Source organism: Salvelinus sp. IW2-2015, linkage group LG4p (genome assembly GCF_002910315.2).
Source record: "Salvelinus sp. IW2-2015 linkage group LG4p, ASM291031v2, whole genome shotgun sequence".
NCBI lineage: Eukaryota > Metazoa > Chordata > Actinopteri > Salmoniformes > Salmonidae > Salvelinus > Salvelinus sp. IW2-2015.
The window spans coordinates 4,858,781-4,874,261 of record NC_036841.1 but is presented as its reverse complement, the minus strand read 5'-3'; the positions used below and the strand labels follow the sequence as shown (position 1 = coordinate 4,874,261).

Genomic DNA, 15,481 nt, shown 5'->3' with positions numbered 1-15,481 from the left:
AGGGACGATAGAAATGAGTTAAGATGCTCAGACTCTCAAGGCCTGTGTCTGGGTTATGATATATAGTCTCATAACGGTGTTTGTCTCATAACGGTGTTTGACTCACAGGGGAAAGCCAAGGTGGATCCTATATCACTTCTCAGAAATGTACAGATGATTATATTACAACCACTGGGGTGGAGGGAGGTGTGAGTGTTTGTGTTTCACTTACTTTAGCAGCGCTGATGACTGTAGCTGTGTAAGACTGGGCATTGTCCCCGCAGGCACCGCCTCGAGACTGGTGACACCGGATCAACTGGGGGGGAGGCAGAGAGACAGAGGGGAAAACAGATAAGAAATTGATTATTATCCTCCTCCTGCAGCTGAGGCCAACCAGGAACAGAATATGAGGGTCAGCACATTAAAAACCTCTCCTATCCCACTGTCTATTTCCTGGGATCCATCCATCCATCCCAGACCTACTCTATTCTTAAGGAACAGAGAAGCTTATAGTAGTCAGTGACACATCTGTCAATTACTTGAGTGGCCGAGCGTAATCAGACAACTACCAGACACAATTATCCATTMAAATGTATTGCAAGAGTGCGTAGAGTGTACTTGCTTTTGGAAAATACAAAAATCCTATTAAATAGACATAAAAAACCCTACATCTGTTGGTTTTCAGATGTTATCATTTCTAGTGGTCTCTTCTTGGAATGAGTTGTACTRAGAGATTAAAGAGCTAAAGTAAAAAATGAATTTGAGGATTGTAAATATGGTGTTGTGATAAGTACATCCGTGATGGATGGGTGTGTGTATATTCAGTGTGTRTGTGTGTGTGTCCTACCTTGTTCTCAGCGTAGGCTAGCCAGCGTCCTCCCAGTGCTATAGGGTTTAGGTTGGGGCCCGGACAGGGAAAGCAGCCTGAAACACAAGAGGAAACTTACAGTTATTGAAGGTACAACCCATACCCTTCAGCTGCAGGACAAACTGGATACACAACTGGGGCTGACACAACACAGTCACACAAAAAACATTTGATACATACCAATGAAGGTGGAAAAATCATGCCTGCGTATCAACAACAAAAAAGCCTTTGGATTACCTAACTTCAACATGTTCCCTTTTAGAAGTTGTGAAACAGTGAAGGCTGCTGTGGATACGTGCTTCAGGAGTCGGAGTTCTTCTCCTCCAAGAGTGGCTCGGTCTTTCTTAAAGCCTTAATGTGTTTGAGAGGGGAACGTGGATCACTGTGTATGTGTGTGTGTGTGTGTGTGTGTGTGTGGGGGCTTGCTTGCTTTAGTAGTTCCCATAGGGATCAGTGTGTCTGCCAGTCAATCAAGACAGGAGCCGTCCCCACTTTATTGGGTGCCACAGAATCCATTAAGTCATAATGTGGCTCTAAGTAAAAAGAAACACACTCAAAAGCTCAGCATAAATACAAATGGACGTCAACACACATACAGAAGATGAGGACAAAAGGCCCATAAATTCACAAGCGGATCAGCTATCAGTATAAACAAGTACAAATGTGTCCACCCACTCACACAGATGTTGATGTAAACAGTCATGTCACACTAGACGTGATGATGAGTAGTAATTAACTAAATACAGGCACGCACGCACACACTGGAGTCAATGGCCACACAGCACCAGACCTGGGTTCAAAAACTTTATCTGTGCTTGATTAAGCTTGTCTGGCTTGAAAGACCAACATATTAGTTCCAAAATGTCCTACCCTGCCCGTCTGGCACTCCAGCTAGGCTAAAGCAAACACTCAAGGTATTTGAAAGATTACAAATAGTATTTTTTTTTTAAACCCAGTTCTGCACAGCATCCACCATCACACAGGATTCACCACTACTCACAAACATGTCTGTAAGCAGAGAGGGAGTCATGATGGATACAGACTTAAAAGCACGCAGAGAGCAACTAGGACAAATACGCTTGTTTGCACACACACACACACACACCTCTATAAACGGACATAACAGTACAAATACACATCTCATATAAAGACACGTACAAACAAGCACACACACCAATATGAGGTCATGTGAGTGCATGGAGGCAAAGGGAAAGAGGTTTGGCTGACATAATGTACTGCTCAGGGTGCAGATGAGATGGGGAGTCAGACAGTAATTTAGTGTTCAGAAGAGTCAAGGCTGGGAGGCGCGGGGTGAATAGGACTTGAGGTTAGCCACAATGCTACAGCCTTTTGTTGGCTCTCCAAGGCTGGGGGAGAACGACCCACTCAGGCCAGGCAGTGAGACAACATGTGTCTAACACATCCTGTGTGGAAAGAGGGGGAGGAGAGGAGAGAGTGGGAGGAGAGGAGAGGAGAAAGGGGGAGGAGAGGAGAGAGTGGGAGGAGAGGAGAAAGGGGGAGGAGAGAGGAAGAGAGAAAAAAGGAAGAGGAGAGGGAGAAGAGAGAACGAGATTGTAAAAGAGAAAAGACTTGAAAGGGAGAGAGAGGAGATGAAGGGGGAGAAGAGGAAAGGACATGGGGAGAAGAGGAAAGGACAGAGAGAATAGAGGGAGGAAAGGACATAGAGAGAGAATAGAGGGAGAGAAGGGGAGAGGGGAAAAGGCTGAGGTGAACAGAGGAAAGAAAATGCAGAGGGCTGAAGAAAGAAAGATGAAAACATTTGAGGGAGAAAAAGGGGAAACACCAAAACCCAAACCTCACATCCCCACCTCATCCCCAGTCCACACCACTCTAAAGACAAGCAACAACTTAAAACAACCCACATTACAGGACGCCTGTGTTGCTGCTCTTCCTCCCCAAAGACATCTCCATTTTCCAAGGATGAAGCATCATTAAGAGTGATTAGCAGTGATTGACTATACTCATTGTCCTGTGGCCCTGCCAGCCAGACATGGAGGGGAAAGGCAGGCGGACAACACATTAAGTACATATTCTCCTAACAGCAGTTTGTTTACTGTCTGCAGACAGCAATGGCCTTGTTACAAAGAATGTTTCACGTCATCCTGCACTGTCCAGGGGTCATGTTCAGCTGGGCACAAATGAGCAAAACAACCCAATGAGCAGTCTTATTGTACTAGTACGATATCGCCCAGTTTCACTCCTTTTCAAAATGTTTTATCCCCTTCAGTGCCTTCTGAACACAACCTAGGAAGGTAGTGTAGCTGTATGATGTTGAGTTGTAAACATGCTATAAACACACTCAGAGATGTTGATATGTGCTAAGCTACCAGAGGACTCCAGCATGCTCTACCATTAAGTTTCAGTTAAACAGTTTAGACCCGTTTCAAAGACTTGTTCGAAACGTTGTGCTCCTTGAGGAGGCATGGTGGTTTGTGAATGGTGGGGTAAACGCTGCCAGTACCTGTCTTCAGTTGGTTGTTTGGGCTGGGTGATACCAGCGTGACAGACCTGCTTGTCTCTGGTGCTGGGATGTTTGTGTGGAAATGCTGATGTGTTACGTGACTGGGCTGGCTCTGTGTGTTGGTGCTACTGGCTATATAACTGTTAGTGGGTGGCTATGTAGCTTCAGTGTTCTCACAGATGTGCACAGAGATCGACACAGGACAGAGCATCTGTTCCAAGATGATATGTCCATTGATTTCACTGAAGAGTAGATGCATCTGTGAGTACTAATAACTGTATGCACTGGTCTAGTGTGTGTGTGTGTGTGTGTACGTGTATACCGTATGTGTGCGAGTGAGAGTGCATGCATGCGTGTGTGTGTGATCGTGGTGATAAGAATAGTGTGTGTATCGGCAGGATAGAAATGTGGCCTCTGGTAAGACAAGGGGTAGCGGACTTTGTATTTTTGTAAATAACTGCTGGTGAACAATATCTAATGAAGTCTCAAGGTTTTGCTCGTCTGAGGTAGACTATCTCATGATAAGCTGTAGACCACACTATCTACCTAAAGACTTTTAATCTGTATTAACCGTAGCTGTCAACATACCACCACAGACTGATGCTGACACTAAGAACACACGCAATGAGCTGTAAACCGCCATAAGCAAACAGGAAAACACTCCTCCAGAGGCGGCGCTCCTAGTGGCCGGGGACTTTAATGCAGAGAAACTTAAATCCGTCTTACCAAATTTCTATCAGCATGTTAAATGTGCAAAGGGGGGGATTTTTTAATTTAAAAACACCTTTACTCCACACACAAAGCTCTCCTTCGCCCTCCATTTGGCAAATCTGACCATAATTCTATCCTCCTGATTCCTGCTTACAAGCTCAAATTAAAGCAGGAAACACCAGTGACTCGATCAATAAACAATTTGTCAGATGAAGCAGATGCTAAGCTATAGTACTGTTTTTCTAGCACAGACTGGAGTATGTTCCGGGATTCCTCGGATGGCATTGAGGAGTACACTACATAAGTCATTGGCTTCATCAATAAGTGCATTGATGACGTCGTCCCAAAAGTGACTGTACGTACAGTTGAAGTCGGAAGTTTACATACACCTTAGCCAAATACATTTAAACTCAGTTTCTCACAATTCCTGACATTTAATCCTAGTAAAAATTCCCTGTCTTAGGTCAGTCAGGATCACCACTTTATTTTAATGTGAAATGTCAGAATAATAGTAGAGAATGATTTATTTCAGCTTTTATTTTTTTCATCTCATTCCCAGTGGGTCAGAAGTTTACATACACTCAATTAGTATTTGGTAGCATTGCATTTAAATTGTTTCACTTGGGTCAAACATTCCGGGTAGCTTTCCACAAGCTTCCCACAATAAGTTGGGTGAATTTTGGCCCATTCCTCCTGACAGAGCTGGTGTAACTGAGTCAACTTTGTAGGCCTCCTTGCTAGCACACACTTTTTCAGTTCTGCCCACACATTTTCTGTAAGATTGAGGTCAGGGCTTTGTGATGGCCACTCCAATACCTTGACTTTGTTGTCCTTAAGCCATTTTGCCATAACTTTGGAAGTATGCTTGGGGTCATTGTCCATTTGGAAGACCCATTTGCGACCAAGCTTTAACTTCCTGACTGATGACTTTAGATGTTGCTTCAATATATCCACATAATTTTCTGCCTCATCATGCCATCTATTTTGTGAAGTGCACCAGTCCCTCCTGCAGCAAAGCACCTCCACAACATGATGCTGCCATCCCCGGGATTCACGGGTTGGGGTGGTGTTCTTCGGCTTGCAAGCCTCCCCCTTTTTCCTCCAAACATAACGATGGTCATTATGGCCAAACAGTTCTATTTTTGTTTCATCAGACCAGAGGACATTTCTCCAAAAAGTACGATCTTTGTCCCCATGTGCAGTTGCAAACCGTATTCTGGCATTTTTATGGCGGTTTTGGAGCAATGGCTTCTTCCTTGCTGAGCGGTCTTTCAGGTTATGTCAACATAGTTTTTTGTCAACTGTGGATGGTTTTGTTGACTGTGGTTTTGTCGACTGTGGATATAGACACTTCTGTATATGTTTCCTCCAGCATCTTCAGAAGGTCCTTTGCTATTGTTCTGGGAGTGATTTGCACTTTTCGCACCAAAGTACGTTAATCTTCAGGAAACAAAACGCGTCTCCTTCCTGAGCGGTATTGTCACGTTCTGACCATAGTTCTTTTGTATTTTCTTTGTTTTAGTGTGGTCAGGGCGTGAGTTGGGTGGGTATAATCTATGTTTTCTATTTCTGTGTTGGTTTTCTGTGTTTGGCCTGATATGGTTCTCAATCAGAGGCAGCTGTCAATCGTTGTCCCTGATTGGGAACCATATTTAGGTAGCCTGTTTTCTGTTGGTTTTTTTGGGTGTTTGTCTTCCGTGTCAGTGTTTGTCGCCACACGGTACTGTTTCGTTTGTTCACATCATTTATTKTTTTGTTTAGTGTTCTGAGTTTAATTAAAAACATCATCATGAACACTTACCACGCTGCGCTTTGGTCCTCCTCTCTTTCTCCCGAAGAAGATCATTACAGGTATGACGGCTAGTGTTTATACTTGCATACTATTGTTTGTAGAGATGAACGTGGTACCTTCAGGCGTTTGGAAATTGCTCCCAAGGATGAACCAGACTTGTGGAGGTCTACAATTTTTTTCTGAGGTCATGGCTAATTTATTTTGATTTTCCCATGATGTCAAGCAAAGAGGCACTGAGTTTGAAGGTAGGCCTTARAATACATCCACAGGTACACCTCCAATAGGCTAATTGACATAATTTTAGTCAATCAGAAGCTTCTAAAGCCATGACATCATGTTCTGGTATTTTCCAAGCTGTTTAAAAGGCACAGTCATCTTAGTGTATGTACATTTCTGACCCACTGGAATTGTGATACAGTGAATTATAAGTGAAATAATCTTTCTGTAAACAATTGTGGAAAAATTACTTGTGTCATGCACAAAGTAGATGTCCTAACCGACTTGCCAAAACTATAGTTTGTTAACATGAAATTGGTGGAGAGGTTGAAAAACAAGTTTTACTGACTCCAACCTAAGTGTATGTAAAATTCCGACTTCAACTGTASATACCCAACCAGAAGCCATGGATTACAGGCAACATCCGCACTGAAGGAAAGAGATGCCGCTTTCAAGGAGCTGGACTCTAACCCGGAAGCTTAGAAGAAATCACACTATGCCCTCCGACAAACCATCAAACAGGCAAAGCATCAATACAGGACAAAGATCGAATCGTACTACACCGGCTCTGACGCTCGCCGGATGCGGCGGAGCTTGCAAACCATTACAGACTACAAAAGGGAAGCACAGCCGAGAGCTGCCCAGTGACACGAGCCTACCAGACGAGCGAAACTACTTCAACGCTTGCTTCGAGGCAAATAACACTGAAAGATGCATGTGAGCACCAGCTGTTCCGGAAGACTGAGATCATGCTCTCCGCAGCCGATGTGAGTAAGACCTTTAAACAGGTCAACATTCACAAGGCCCTAGGGCCAGATGGATTACCAGGATGTGTACTGCGAGCATGCGCTTACCAACTGGCAAGTGTCATCACTGACATTTTCAACCTCTCCCTGTCTGAGTCTGTAATACCAACATGTATTAAGCAGACCGCCATAGCACCTGTGCCCAAGAACAATAAGGTAAATGACTGCCTGCCTAAATGACTACCGACCCGTAGCACTCACGTCTGTAACCATGAAATGCTTTGAAAGGCTGGTCATGGCTCACAACACCATTATCCCAGAAACACCAGACCCACTCCAATTTGCATACCGCCCTAACAGATCCACAGATGACGCAATCTCTATTGCACTCCATTTCCTACCTGGACAAAAGGAACACTTATGCAAGAATGCTATTCATTGACTACAGCTCAGCGTTTAACACCATAGTGCCTCAACTCATCCATTTTTATTTATTTATTTCACCTTTAATTAACCAGGTAGGCCGCGACCTGGCCAAGATAAAGCAAAGCAGTGCGACAAAGACAACAACACAGAGTTACACATGGGATAAACAAACGTACAGTCAATAAAACAATAGAAAAATATATGTAGTGTGTGCAAATGTATTAAGATTAGGGAGGTAAGGAAATAAATAGGCCATAGAGGCAAAATAATTACAATTGAGCATTAACACTGGAGTGATAGATGTGCAAGTAGAGATACTGGGGTGCAAAAGAGCAAAAATAAATAAATAACAACATGGGGATGATGTAGTTGGGTGTGCTATTTACAGATTGGCTGTGTACAGGTACAGTGATCGTTAAGCTGCTCTGACAGCTGATACTTAAAGTTAGAGAGGGAGATATAAGTCTCCAGCTTCAGTGATTTTTGCAATTCCTTCCAGTCATTGGCAGCAGAGAACTGGAAGGAAAGGCGGCCAAACGAGGTGTTGGCTTTGGGGATGACCAGTGAAATCTACCGGCTGGAGCGCGTGCTACGGGYGGGTGTTGCTATGGTGACCAGTGAGCTGAGATAAGGCGGGACTTTACCTAGCAAAGACTTATAGATGACCTGGAGCCAGTGGGTTTGGCGACGAATATGTAGCAAGGGCCAGCCAACGAGAGCATACAGGTCGCAGTGGTGGGAGGTATATGCGGCTTTGGTGACAAAATGGATGGCACTGTGATAGACTACATCCAATTTGTTGAGTAGAGTGATGGTGGCTATTTTGTAAATGACATCGCCGAAGTCAAGGATCGGTAGGATAGTCAGTTTTACGAGGGTATGTTTGGTGGCATGAGTGAAGGAGGCTTTGTTGCGAAATAGGAAGCTGATTCTAGATTTAATTTTGGATTGGAGATGCTTAATGTGAGTCAAAGGAGAGTTTACAGTCTAACCAGACAGAACCGTCCAGAGCAATGATGCTAGTCGGGCAGGCGGGTGCGGGCAGCAATCGGTTGAAGAGCATGCGATTTAGTTTTACTAGCATTTAAAAGCAGTTGGAGGCCACGGAAGGAATGTTTTATGGCATTGAAGCTCGTTTGGAGGTTTGTTAACACAGTGTCCAAAGAAGGGCCAGATGTATACAGAATGGTGTCGTCTGCATAGAGGTTGATCAGAGAATCACCAGCAGCAAGAGCGACATCATTGATAAATACAAAGAAAAGAGTTGGCCCGAAAATGTAACCCTGTGGCACGCCCACAGAGACTGCCAGAAGACCTGACAACAGGCCCTCCGATAAGCTAAGGACCCTGGGACTAAACACCTCCCTCTGCAACTGGATCCTGGACTTCCTGACAGGCTGCCCCCAGGTGGTAAGGGTAGGTAACAACACATCCCCCACGCTGATCATCCACACAGGGGCCCCACAGGGATGCGTGCTCAGTCCCCTCCTGTACTCCATGTTCACTCATGACTGTACGGCCAGGCACGACTCCAACACCATCATTAAGTTTGCTGATGACACAACAGTGATAGGCCTGATCACTGACAACGACGAAACAGCCTATAGGGAGGAAGTCCGAGAACTGGCCGTGTGGCGCCAGGACAACAACCTCTCCCTCAACGTAATCAAGACAAATGAGATGATTGTGGGCTAMAGGAAAAAGAGGACCAAGCACGCCCCCATTCTCATCGACAGGGCTGAAGTGGAGCAGGTTGAGAGCTTCAAGTTCCTTGGTGTCCACATCACCAACAAACTAAAAATTGAGCAAACACACCAAGACATTTGTGAAGATGGCACGACAAAACCTATTCCCCCTCAGGAGACTGAAAAGATTTGGCATGGGTCCTCAGATCCTCCAAAGGTTCTACAGCTGCACCACCGAGAGCATCCTGACTGGTTGCATCACTGCCTGGTATGGCAACTGATTGGCATCCGACCGCAAGGCACTACAGAGGGTAGTGTGTATGGTCCAGTACATCACTGGGGACAAGCTTCCTGCCATCCAGGACCTCTATACCAGGTGGTGTCAGAGGAAGGCCCTAAAAATTGTCAAAGACTCCAGCCACAATAGTCATAGACTGTTCTCTCTGCTACCACACGGCAAGCGGTACCGGAGCGCCAAATCCAGGTCCATGAGGCTTCTAAACAGCTTCCACATCCCTCTTTTACACCGCTGATACTCTCTGTTGTTATCAATGCATAGTCACTTTAATAACTCTACCTACACTACCGGTCAAAAGTTTTAGAACACCTACTCATTCAAGAGATTTTCTTTATTTTTACAGTTTTCTACAATGTAGAATAATAGTGACGACATCAAAATTATGAAATAAAATATATGGAATCATGTAGTAACCAAAAAAGTGTTACACAAATCAAAATATATTTAATATTTGAGATTCTTCAAATAGCCACCCATTGTCTTGATGACAGCTTTGCACACTCTAGGCATTCTCTCAACCAGCTTCATGAGGTAGTCACCTGGGATGCATTTCAATTAACAGGTGTGCTTTGTTAATTTGTGGATTTTCTTTCCTTGATGCGTTTGAGCCAATCAGTTGTGTTGTGACAAGGTAGGGGTGGTATACAGAAGATAGCCCTATTTGGTAAAAGACCAAGTCCATATTATGGCAAGAATAGCTCAAATAAGTAAAGAGAAATGACAGTCCATCATTACTTTAAGACATGAAGGTCAGTCAATATGGAAAATTTCAAGAAATTTGAACATTTCTTCAAGTGCAGTCGCAAAAACCATCAAGCGCTATGATGGAACTGGCTCTCATGAGGATCGGGAACAAGGCCCTATTCCCTATATAGTGCACTACTTTTGACCAGGGCCCTATTCCCTATAAAGTAGTGCACTATATAGGGAATAGGGCCTTGTTCCCGATCCTCATGAGAGCCAGTTCCATCATAGYGCTTGATGGTTTTTGCGACTGCACTTGAAGAAATCTTGAAAGACATTTTCCGTATCGACTGACCTTCATGTCTTAAAGTAAATGATGGACTCTTTACTTATTTGAGCTATTCTTGCCATAATATGGACTTGGTCTTTTACAAAATAGGGCTATCTTCTGTATACCACCCCTACCTTGTCACATAGGGCCCTGGTCTATAGTGCACTACTTTTGACCAGGGCCCTATTCCCTATATAGTGCACTACTTTTGACCAGGCACCATCGGGTGCCATTAAGGATACACACACACAGTCCCAGCTCCTTACTTGTAACAAAGAACTTTTTGGTGAAGGTACAGCTGTCRAATGCAGCAATCTTCTCCTGCAGGGCGACAACTAGAATCCTACAAGAACCAGGAAAATTACAAATAGTATGTGATTTTCATATAACATGAAACTACAATATATTTATTTGAATGCAAAAAGTGATGCCACCATACGTACTCCTTGTTGCAGTGCAGGTCATAGATGGGCGTCTTGAACTGGATGGACTTGACCATCTCCCCTGTCCTCAGAGAGTACAGGTCCACACAGCAGTATGGGGGGCTGGTCCTAGGCACAGAAACACATCCTATATTTGACACATTCAGTACAAAATAGACAGATATTTTCAATGATTTCTCTCTCAATTAAAGGGCTTTATTGGCATAGGAAATGTTCACATTGCCAAAGCAAGTGAAATAAACAATATGAATTAACAGTAAACATTACACTCACAAAAGTTACAAAAGAATAAAGACATTTCAAATGTCATATGTGCAAATGGTTAAAGATCAAAAGGGAAAATAAATACACAAATATGGGTTGTATTTACAATGGTGCTTGTTCTTCACTGGTTGCCCTTGTGGCAACAGGTCACAAATCTTGCTGCTGTGATGGCACACTGTGTTATTTCACCCAATAGACATGGGAGTTGATCAAAATTGGGTTTGTTTTAACATTTTGTGGGCAATGTCTCTCGCTCTCTCTCTAACCCCTCTCTCTCCACACACTCACCACCCCTCCCTCCCTTTTATTCACGACACAACGCAGAGTGCCTGGATACAGCACTTAGCCGTGGTATAGTGGCCATATACCACAAACCCCCAAGGTGCCTTATCGCTATTATAAACTGGTTACCAACGTAAAAATAAATGTTTTGTCATACCTATGGATAGCGGTCTGATATACCACAGCTGTCAGCCAATCAGCATTCAAGGCTTGTTTCAGCCTAGCCTAATGACACAAAAAGTTAAGAATCCAAATTCCGATACTATCTCCTGCAGCAYTACTTCTACTCCATTGACCAGCACTGGGCTGCACGCATCAATTAGGTTGTAATGTCGGTCTGCGTTCCCAATCACTCAAACCAACCGAACAACAGGCCACTATTTCTCTTCTTTATGGTGGAAAATATCTGCTCTTTCCATTCAGGCCTCTCTCTGACARATGCAAACAGTGGATGAAATACTGTGGCCGAAGCGTTGAGAAAATTACCCCGTTTCAAAATATGCACACATCAGGCCATCACAAAGCAGCCAAGACATCTTAAGCTGTCCGCAAAGCGCCGGGAACATGGAAACACTTAGGGGAGAGTTGAATGGTAAAAAGCTGCAGGGACTGTCCATGTGCTACTTGATAGCCCTGAGTCGCAGTCATGGAGAACCGGAGAGGGTTTCATTTGTCATAATTCTTCCAATGAGGGAATCTTAGAATGGAGCCGATGATAGAGAAGCCAGTCTGCCTGCATCAGTCTCTCTCGCTTCTTCTCCATCTTGTTCCCTCTTATTAATTCGGTCTCTCCCCCTCTCCTCTCCCTCTCTTGCAGCTCTTCCTCTTTCGCTCCCCTCTCTCAATGTTTTTCTCTCTCCTGCTCTCTTTTCCTTGTCCTCGCTCTTGGTCAGTAGTCATGGCTCTTGCTTAACTGCTGTTGGTTCGTGTTAGCCGTGTGTAGACTGGCTATATTGAGTCTTGTCGCTACAGCAAATGYCAAGCAGTATTAGTGTTGGTGAACTCAGGCTGTGTGATGTYCTGGCTCCATGTCTGCCTGGGGACTGGGTAGTACAAAAACTCTAATTAAGTCCTGTTGCAGACATAAGGGGAGACATGCAGGTAACTGCCAAAATAAAGGAAACACCTGAGTAAATTAGGATACCAAGTACAGTACCAGTCAAAAGTTTGGAAACACCTAGTCATTCAATGTTTTTCTTTATTTTCACTATTTTCTACATTGTAGAATAATAGTGAAGACATCACAACAACGAAAAACACATGGAATCATGTAGTAACCAAAAAAAGTGTTAAACAAATCTAAATATATTTGAGATTTGAGATTCTTCAAAGTAGCCATCCTTTGCCTTGATGACAGCTTTGCACAGTCTTGGCATTCTCTCAACCAGCTTCATGAAGAATGCTTTTCCAACAGTCTTGAAGGAGTTCCCACATATTCTGAGCACTGCTTTTCCATCACGCTGCAGTCCAATTCATCCCAAACAATCTCAATTGGATTGAGGTYGGGTGATTGTGGAGGCCAGGTAATCTGATGCAGCACTCCATCACTCTCCTTCTTGAATAAATAGCCCTTACACAGCCTGGAGGTGTGTTGGGGTCATTGTCCTGTTATAGTCCCACTACGCAAACCAGATGGCATGGCGTATCGCTGCAGAATGCGGTGGTAGCCATGCTGGTTAAGTGTGCCTTGAATTCTAAATAAATCACAGACCAGGGAATAGGGCCCTGGTCAAAAGTAGTGCACTATATAGGGAATAGGGCCCTGGTCAAAGTAGTGCACTATGCAGGGAATAGCAAAGCACCCCCACACCTCCTCCTCCTCCATGCTTCACGGTGGGAACCACACATGTGGAGATCATCCGTTCACCTACTCTGCGTATCACAATGCCATGGCAATTGGAACCAAAAATCTACAATTTGGACTCTTCAGACCAAAGGACAGATTTCCACCGGTCTAATATCCATTGATCGTGTTTCTTGGCCCAAGCAAGTCTCTTCTTATTGGTGTCCTTTAGTAGTGGTTTCTTTGCAGCAATTCAACCATGAAGGACTGATTCACACAGTCTCCTCTGAACAGTTGATGTTGAGATGTGTCTTACTTGAACAATGTGAAACATTTATTTAGGCTGCAATCTGAGGTGCAGTTAACTCTAATGAACTTATCCTCTTCAGCAGAGGTAACTCTGGGTCTTTCTTTCCTGTGGTGGTCCTCATGAGAGCCAGTTTCTTCATAGTGCTTGATGGTTTTTGCGATTGCACTTGAAGAAAATGTCAAAGTTCTTGAAATGTTCCAGATTGACTGACCTTAATTTCTTAAAGTAATGATGGACTGTCATTTCTCTTWCMTTATACCACTTCTACCTTGTCGCAACACAACTGATTTGCTCAAACGCATTAAGGAAAGAAATTCCACAAATTAACAAGGTTAATTGAAATGCATTCCAGGTGACTAACTCAAGAAGCTGGTTGAGAGAATGCCAAGAGTGAGCAAAGCTGTCATTAAGGCAACAGGTGGCTATTTGAAGAATTTCAAATATAAAATATTGTGATTTGTTTCACACTTTTTTGGTTACTAGATGATTCTATAGGTGTTATTACATAGTTTTGATGTCTTCACTATGATGTCTTCACTATTATTCTACAATGTAGAAAATAGTAAAAATAAAGAAAAACCCTGGAATGAGTAGGTGTGTCCAAACTTTTGACTGGTACTGTATATTGAAAGCAGGTGCTTCCACATAGTTGTAGTTCCTGAGTTAATTAAGCAATTAACATCCCAATATGCTTAGGCTCATGTATAAAAATGCCCAGTTGTCCATTATTTTGGCTACCATGCCTAGTCGTGCTGAGTGATTAGTGCTTTTTGAGGTCTGTTCCGTTTCGGTTCAATTATTAAAACAATTACGGTTTTAGATTACTTTTATTAAATGCACTATGCATTACATGGGTTGACTGCTGTAACACAGAATAAAACAATTAATAAAAGTTCCATGATGGTAGTGACTGCCCATGACTGCTTATCACTTATTAACCATTATTTATTCATCATTACTTCAGTTTAATTAAATATTTCAGTTGTGTATATTACATGTTTCATTTGATGACTTTATTATTTCATTCCAAGTCATCATCTCAGCTCTTTAAAGCTGCTGCCTATTCTGTCTGACAAAATCACTATTTTGTAGTTCAAAGTAAATAAGGCATACTTATGACTGCTGAATACCATCAATCACTTAGATTATGTATTTTCAGGTAGAAATAACTTGCAAAGCAACAGCTGCTCTCTATAACACCTCATGATTGTGGATTCTCTCTTCTGTAGCAGGCGTAAAATAATCTGGACAAGTAGATGCGCAATGGATTATGGTCATTGTAGTTAATAACCATGTTTTTGGCACTAAACTTTGTAGAATATTGGCCTGTTGGAAACTATAACTCCCTACTACATAGCACAGTTCATGCTGGATCTGATTTAACTCTAGAGAACCTGTGTGTTGTGCGCATTGAGCTCACAGAAGAAATACGAATGAAACATAAGTCAAATAATTGAACAAGCATCGGTCAATTAGTAGTTTAAAAACCAACATTTAGGTTAATCACTCAGCACTAATGGTTAGAAGAAGAGATCTGTGACTTTGAAAGAGGGGTCTCAAAAGGAGCATAGGGAGTTTAAAGGGTGTGTGTGTCACAAGATCTCAACCCAGTTGAACACTTATGGGAGATTCTGGAGCGGTGCCTGAGACAGCGTTTTCCACCACCATCAACAAAACACCAAACGATGGAATTAGACGTGAAAGAATGGTGTCGCATCCCTCCAATAGAGTTCCAGACAAAAGCACATTGAAGCTGTTCTGGCTCGTGGTGGCCCAACGGCCTATTAATAAAGACACTATGTTGGCGTTTCCTTTATTTTGGCAGTTACCTATAGGTCTTGTCCAGAAACAATGCCTAGTCCCTATTCTATAGTGACTCCATGAGCTTCTAACCCACTACTAGCCTGTCTCAAAATATTTAATAACGTCATCAATAAGATTTCAAATGTGCATCATACCTAGAGTAACCTCTAGGGGGAAAATCATATGCGTCTCAAATGACACCCTATTCCCCATAAAGTGCACTACTTTGGGCGCAGACGCTGTCCACTCCCTAAAAAGGACGCTCACCCCTTGATCAAGGGGATTAGTGTGTGCATGGAAGTAACACCACTCCACAGAGCTTGGGCAGATGCCGCAGACACAAATGCAGCTCCACACACCCACTGACACAGTCAGAGG

General features: G+C 43.3%; 1 protein-coding gene across 1 annotated transcript in view; it reads right to left on the bottom strand.

Moving 5' to 3' along the window:
- Window positions 1-15,481, bottom strand: part of LOC111956788 (BCAS3 microtubule associated cell migration factor-like) — a 401,535-nt gene that overhangs the window by 357,248 nt on the left and 28,806 nt on the right. Inside the window, 4 exon segments of the mRNA XM_070436727.1 lie at window positions 212-295; window positions 827-903; window positions 10,485-10,561; window positions 10,662-10,769. Coding sequence (XP_070292828.1) covers window positions 212-295; window positions 827-903; window positions 10,485-10,561; window positions 10,662-10,769 — 346 coding nt within the window.